Here is a 7,820-nt window from a genome sequence, read left to right as displayed (position 1 = left end):
CACAGTGAGAGGTCGAGAACCGCCAAATCCAGCTAGCTGTCAGCTAGCTGCTTTAGCTGCCCCTCCGAGCAGGACTGCACTTACGTGCTAAATGGACTCCCTTAACACCGGCAGTTGTAGTTTTCCTTCTCACGTATGTGATAAATATCTCCACGATGCGACACGAACGTAAACGTTAACGGCAGCCGTCGCGATAGGCAGATGTAGTGCTCGGGTTAGCCTGTTAGCTTCAGCTTGGTTTAGGATTCAAGCTGCAAACGTTAGTAAGTAAAACAAAACAAAAAAAATCTGCTCGTTTGGTTCATGTGCTGTTGCGTAGCAGGCAGCCTACCGTGTTTTGCTCTTCACCACATCATGTTTAATCCTCGAGCACTTATGTCTGACACTGGAGAACCTCCTCAAGGACAGGAGGACCTCTTCTTCTTTTAATTTGCAAAAGAAAAAATGTGCATTCGTGTGCGTTTTCTGAACATTTCTTATCTCGATTCTTTTAGTTCATGAACGTATGTCTGTCTGTGAATTGCACAACTGCCCAGTAGTTCGTTTGACTGGTTCCAGACCTGGCAGCTGACTCATTATAATGGACACCAGTGTGTGCAGTGACGACTGTGGCGGTGTTTAGACATTTTGTGTAGAAATGTTAAAACGAGCTGCGTCACACATCATAATCTTTACATCAGAGGCAATAGCCTTTTGATGACTTTGAAGTAATCGAGATTAAAGCCTTGTCTGGCAAAACAAACAGGATCACACCATTATTGGGAATGTGGATAATTTCAGTTATGTTCTGCTGTTGGCAACATACAGTTCTTATTTTGAGGTGGCACGAGGAGGCTGCAATCATTCATTCCAGGACCTCATGATTTTCAAATGATCATTTTTAAGATTCTTCTTCACAAACAACTTGTATCTCTTTTGTACCATCACAACCTTTTTCGGAACGTATAGTTTTGTTGATGCATGTCATTTTTTTTTTGTAACATCCATTTTCCTCATTAGTAGATGATTTAATGTTTAAGAACTATTTTGGTGAGGATTATTTTTGTCTTTTTTTTTTGTCTCCTGAATGTGGACTCCAGAGGAGAACAGTGAGAGCTGTGGGATGAGGTAGTAGTTTGTATAGTTTTAGGATCACACCAGATCTGGGAGATAACTATACAGCCTACTGTCTTTCTCACGACACTCAAAACAACACCTGCCTGATGGAGACTGACGGATACATCCATAATATCTTGTTGCCGTGGTTATTGTAGCCTCCAGTGAGTTTCACTTTGTCTTCTGGGTTGCGGCGGCTGTGTTTTAAATGTGTTTCTTTGTTGTTGACCAAAAGTTAATTTTCTCATTCTGGACTCGACTCGGTGAAAGACGGATTCAATATTGAGACATGACGATGGAAATCTACTGGACATGTTGAGTGGCTCCTCAGCTGATGTGTTTGTAGCTATGCTGTGGTGAGGTAGTAAGTTGTGTTGTTGTGGGGTGTGGGATATTGCAGCCCCTATTCTGGAGATACAACTATACAACTCACTGCCTTCCACAGTGTGGCAGCGTCATTGCACAGTGTTCCAGCTCAAAAATCTGCCAGTAAATAGATATTTTGAGTTGAAATGTTTTATTTTTAGTTTGATAATTCCATTTTTAAGTGCACAGGTTGCAGCCTCTTAAATGTAACGATTTCCCATTGCGGGTTTAATATTAGAAATACATGAGGACAGGATTTGATGGTTATTGGTTACATTTTATTTAAAAGCACCCACTTTATCCTTTCCATACAGTACACACATATATGTGTTATCAGTGGTTTATAAACAGCTGTGACCTGGAAGAACATGGACCAAACAAAACAAATCGATTATTGTATTTGCTCAAATTGAAGGAGCAGCTACTCGAAAGATGATTTGGTCCAATTATGTTAGTTTTGCTAAACAAAATGATTCACGTAAACTAATCTTTCCTGTTGTGTATTTGTCAGCGTTATGGACGTCTGCTTGGACCAGGAAGTAAATCTGTCATGTCATTATGTCTTGAATGAATAAAACAATAAATATTAGCCACGTGTGTGATTTTTTTTTTTTTAATTCTATTGCTCTATACATGAAATCCCAGTTCATTCCACTTGTGTATTTCTCACATGCTAACTAAAAATGTGCCTGTTTATTTCCACGACCAAGTTTGTCGAGTAATATCTGTATTGTTTCAAACTACAGTAACTAAAAAAAAACTACTAATATATATCTACATGTATATCTATAGATATGTATACAGTTTAGTTTGTCCCCAAAATGCAGATCAACATGACCAAAGAGGTGTTATAAGGACAGAGCTCTCACACTGATAGTATTTGGATACACTCATCAAATGCGAGGCCTGCCCTGATCTAATACTGTAGTATTAATATCATAGTACAACTTCTTTTTAAATGATTAAGCAAAACATTTAATACCTCTCCTTACAGATCTATAAATATAGTTCTACCAATGATGGACCAAGTAATTGTCAAAGAACTCTGTACTAAATTTAGTATTCATTATTATTATTTTTCATACATTATGTTCTGTCTGCATTTTAAAATCTGATTTCAAAGAAAAATGTGAACACATTACATGGTTTTGTTATGGCATGGGCTGTCAAATAGTGAACTCTCAGACAAATATAACATGGTGCGAAAAATAAAATAATATCAATTAGCGCAGATAAATGTACCAACAAAATTAATACAGAATCATAAAAATATCAAAGCACATGCATCATCAAATTGTCCGCATTCCACGTATAACAGCAGTGTGGGACGAAGAAGCAGCAATCAGTGAACCATCCCGGAAATAAACGATCTTTGGCGTGATGAAAGTCTATTGTCTGAGCAGTAGGCGGCGGTAATGCGCCCTAAGCGAAATACCACCGCCGTACAACAAGAAGACGAAAAAGTCCTTGTGACGTCACGGCCGTCCGTCTGAACCAACATGGCGAACATTCGATGCGTCAAGGTGAGGAGATATACAATAAACCTGCCCTCGCGTCAAACAACCGCAATCACGGTTCATCCGGTGACGGTTTTAAGTGTTCAAGGTCCCGTGTTTGCGTTTTATGGGGGTTTCTACTCCCGTCAGATAGTTTTTACTTGGATTTAAGTCAGAAGTTGAGCTTGAATGTTCTCCAGCGTGTCTCATTCACCTGAGGCTAATGTTATTTTACAGTTGTTTGTCACTAATAACTAATTCTGTTTTGACCCTGCAGACACATTTGGTTTTATTTACTCTGGTTTTTAATATATTCCCCCCAAAGTCTTTGTAGAACGCTCTGAGTAGATGACACCACGCCTACCTGAACTGACCCAGGTCATTGTACTCCATGTTTAATCTTTTTGCCCCCGTGTGGACTTTTACAATCGAAAAACAAACGCATCTTAAAGCTATATTTGAGATGTCACGTGACAATAATTAAAAGTACATTACACGTGATGTATGAATAAGATGTTGGACGAACTAAATATAATCAAATAATATGAGACACATTGTCATTAATATGCACCAGTGTTTTTGAGTGTGGGACCCACTTTTATTTATATTATTTACTTACCTGTAAACAACACTATCATACCTGAGCGGGAACATTTGTGTATATAATCCAGCAGTGACAGGAAGCATTAATCCCATCAAACTGCTGAAAGACTTCTGAAATTTGGGTTTTTAGTTCAGTTAGATAAATCACTTCCTGTTTACATTGTGGTAATGTCACTTGAAAGGTGGGGTACACAAGCCACCATTCACCCATTTAACCTCTGCATGTTTTTGGACTGTTGGAGAAGTAGTTATGTGCAAGCTAGAATTAAAGATACTAAATCTTTCCCTCTTTGTTAAGTTGTTTCTTTGTTGTTCCCTTCCCTGTCCAATCCCATTAATGTTTGTGTGCTGAACAGGGTATGGTTGGCCTGGTGACGGGAGGTGCGTCTGGCTTGGGCCGGGCCACCGTCGAGCGTCTTGTCAAGAGTGGGGCGTCTGCCGTCATCCTGGACCTGCCCTCCTCTGATGGACAAGCTCTGGCCACCAGTCTGGGAGAACGGTGTGCCTTCGCTCCTGCAGATGTAAGTCCAAAACTCAACAGACACGGCAGAGTTGAACGTAGTCACTAATATAAAATGTGAGCCATCATCTGCTTTTGTCTATGGAGTAAATAAATTTATCTGACAAGGATGAAATGGAGGAAGAGGAAGAACTTCTCCACAAACTCTCCACACACTCAGATAAAGGAACAAGCCCGACGTCGGTGTATGTTTTTCAATGTCTTAACCCGTAAAAGGTTTAAGGCCTTTTGACTTTAAAACAGTGTGATTGCTGGCCCTCAAAATGAATGCAACGCTATCTCTTTTAGAGAAGTAATATCGCGTTGCTGGGAGTTATGGGAATAACTGTGGAAGTCGTGTCCTTTTTCACATTTTCCAATTGTTTCACAACTCACGAACCTAAGTATAATTTTGGACTGATATTTAGAAATTGTGGAATTAATTTAGTTAAAAAAATTAGGATATTTAAGAGAAATTCACCTGCAGCTGTCACTGTATGTGTAATTCACTCTCAGCTCAGAAGATGGCACTGCCACTTTTAAAAATGCCTACTAGGGCTGAAACAATTACTCTTAAGATAAATGAATCAACTATTTTGATAATTGAGTAATCAGTTTGAGTGGGTTTTATTTTTAAGAATTGAAAGAAGTTTTCAGATTTTTCTGCTTCTTAAATGTGAATATTTTCTGGTTTCTTAGCTCCGTGTAACAAGGAAATCATTTAAATGTAATACTTTTGGTTTGTGGACAAAATGAAAAGAAGACATTTGAGAACGTCATCATTTACAGGATTGGGAGACACTGATCAGGATTTTCTGACATGTTATTGACCAAACAATCGAGAAAATAATTGACAGATTAATCGATTTTTGAAAAGAATCGTTAGTTACCGCCCTAATGTCTGCTTGTATTTGAAATTTCCTAGGTTACATCAGAGGCAGACGTGCAGAAGGCGGTGTCTCTGGCCAGAGAGAAGTTTGGGAAGCTGGACCTTGCAGTCAACTGTGCCGGCATCGCTGTGGCTGTCAAAACTTACAACTTTAAAAAGGGTGCTGCTCACAGCCTGGAGGACTTCCAACGTGTTATCAATGTACGGTGGACAAGAGGGAAAGACACAGTTTGCAGCTCGTCGGACAGACAGTTGTGTGAAAACGGTTGTTTTCTTTCCCTGCAGGTGAATATCGCAGGGACCTTTAATGTGATTCGCCTCGCTGTGGGCGAGATGGGGAAGAACGAGCCTGACGCAGACGGACACAGAGGCTGCATCATTAACACTGCAAGTGTGGCAGCCTTTGATGGACAGGTGAATTTTAACCACATGCAAAACTTAAAAAAATAAAAACCAAAGCGTTTTTTTCTGTTGATCAACTTTGTTGTTTAAAAACCTCTGTGTTTTGCTTTAGGTCGGTCAAGCCGCATACTCTGCCTCTAAAGGTGGCATAGTGGGAATGACTCTCCCCATTGCACGAGACCTGGCACCCATGGGCATCAGAGTCATCACCATTGCACCTGGTGAGTTTACGTACACTAAACTTAAACATATGACATTTGCAACAACATTTGCATCCTTTAAAAAATAACTCCATGTTAATAAACCATGTCTAATTTTCTCTGTATGTGTGTGGAGTGAGTCAGTGTGACTGCAGTACAACCTTAATCTATTACACTTTACCTCGGTAACACTTGTGTAAATTAAGTCTGACTTAACCTCATTCTATATCATTGTCTTCATTCCCTCCTCCAGGTCTGTTCTCTACTCCTCTCCTGGCTGGACTTCCTGAGAAGGTGCAATCCTTCCTTGCCCGCCAGGTGCCCTTTCCCTCGCGTCTGGGAGACCCTGCTGAGTTTGCTCACCTGGTGACATCGCTGGCTGAAAACCCCATGATTAACGGAGAGGTCATTAGACTGGACGGAGCTATTCGCATGCAGCCTTGAGACAGTGTGTGTATGTTAGTGGGTGTTTGTCTATGTCTGTCTGTTGAATGTATTTATGTTGTTGAAGGCTGCACACAATACATACAAACTTCCTGATGACTAATCATGTTTCAGAGCATTGCAGTACTTCATGAACTACACTTAGTTTTGTAAACTAATCCATGTTATAATAAACCTCTGGTTTGATTCTCCACACTCTTTTTCTGACTGTGTTTTTTTCTAAGAAAGTTTGCATGCCTTCTGTAAAATGGACACATTATGGATGACATAGTATAGGATGACGTTTTTGTCATATTTCGGACCAAAATTATTATTTTTTTTAAATTGTAAAATTTTGGATGATATAGTATAGTATGATGTTTTTGTCAAATTTTGGACGACATAGTATAGTATGACGTTTTTGTCAAATTTTGGACCAAATTTTTTTTTTTTAAATTTTTAAATTTTGGACGACATAGTATAGTATGAGTTTTTGTCAAATTTTAGACCAAATTTCTTTTTTCAAAAAAATTTTCACATTTTGGACGAAATAGTATAGTATGACGTACTACATAGTATAGTATGACGTTTTTGCCAAGTTTTGGACCAAAAAAAGTTTTTCAAAAAAATGGTCAGATTTTGGACGACATAGTATAGTATGTCGTTTTTGTCAAATTTTGGACCAAATTTATTTTTCAAAAAATGGTCACATTTTGGACGACATAGTATAGTATGACATACCACATAGTATAGAATGACGTATTTGTCAAGTTATGGACCAAAAAAATGTTTTCAAAAAAATTGTCAGATTTTGGACGACATAGTATAGTATGTCGTTTTCGTCAAATTTTGGACCAAATTTATTTTTCAAAAAATGGTCACATTTTGGACGACATAGTATAGTATGACATACTACATAGTATAGTATGACGTATTTGTCAAGTTATGGACCAAAAAAAGGTTTTCAAAAAAATTGTCAGATTTTGGACGACATAGTATAGTATGTCGTTTTTGTCAAATTTTGGACCAATTTTTTTTTTTTTTAAATGGTCACGTTTTGGACGAAATAGTATAGTAAAACGTACTACATAGTATAGTATGGCGTTTTTGTTAAGTTTTGGTCCAAAAAATGTTTTTCAAAAAAATGGTCAGATTTTGGACGACATAGTATAGTATGTCGTTTTTGTCAAATTTTGGACCAAATTTATTTTTCAAAAAATTGTCACATTTTGGACGAAATAGTATAGTATGACGTACTACATAGTATAGTATGTCGTTTTTGTCAAATTTTGGACCAAATTTATTTTTCAAAAAATTGTCACATTTTGGACGAAATAGTATAGTATGACGTACTACATAGTATAGTATGTCGTTTTTGTCAAATTTTGGACCAAATTTATTTTTCAAAAAATGGTCACATTTTGGACGACATAGTATAGTATGACATACTACATAGTATAGTATGACGTTTTTGTCAAGTTATGGACCAAAAAAAGGTTTTCAAAAAAATTGTCAGATTTTGGACGACATAGTATAGTATGTCGTTTTTGTCAAATTTTGGACCAATTTTTTTTTTTTTTAAATGGTCACGTTTTGGACGAAATAGTATAGTAAAACGTACTACATAGTATAGTATGGCGTTTTTGTTAAGTTTTGGTCCAAAAAATGTTTTTCAAAAAAATGGTCAGATTTTGGACGACATAGTATAGTATGTCGTTTTTGTCAAATTTTGGACCAAATTTATTTTTCAAAAAATTGTCACATTTTGGACGAAATAGTATAGTATGACGTACTACATAGTATAGTATGTCGTTTTTGTCAAATTTTGGACCAAATTTATTTCTCAA

At 37.5% G+C, this 7,820-nt stretch overlaps 1 protein-coding gene across 1 annotated transcript; it reads left to right on the top strand.

The window, feature by feature from the left end:
* Positions 1-2,937: 2,937 nt before the first annotated feature.
* On the top strand, positions 2,938-6,180 carry hsd17b10 (hydroxysteroid (17-beta) dehydrogenase 10). The gene is made up of 6 exons (XM_083895247.1): positions 2,938-2,984; positions 3,917-4,081; positions 4,985-5,149; positions 5,234-5,362; positions 5,463-5,571; positions 5,804-6,180. The coding sequence occupies exons 1-6, from the start codon at positions 2,961-2,963 to the stop codon at positions 5,992-5,994; spliced, it is 783 nt and encodes a 260-aa protein (XP_083751373.1). The 5' UTR covers positions 2,938-2,960; the 3' UTR covers positions 5,995-6,180.
* The last annotated feature ends 1,640 nt before the right edge of the window (positions 6,181-7,820 follow it).

This window comes from Microchirus variegatus (assembly GCF_963457635.1).
Source record: "Microchirus variegatus genome assembly, chromosome: 9".
Lineage (NCBI taxonomy): Eukaryota > Metazoa > Chordata > Actinopteri > Pleuronectiformes > Soleidae > Microchirus > Microchirus variegatus.
This window is presented reverse-complemented; position numbering and strand designations above follow the sequence as displayed.

Excerpts from the sequence above, each read along its gene's own strand:
- hsd17b10 (XM_083895247.1), top strand. The coding sequence starts at position 2,961 with ATGGCGAACATTCGATGCGTCAAG. Across the intron at positions 2,985-3,916 it reads CGAACATTCGATGCGTCAAG|GGTATGGTTGGCCTGGTGAC; the intron begins GTGAGGAGATAT and ends TGTGCTGAACAG. Across the intron at positions 5,572-5,803 it reads AGTCATCACCATTGCACCTG|GTCTGTTCTCTACTCCTCTC; the intron begins GTGAGTTTACGT and ends TCCCTCCTCCAG.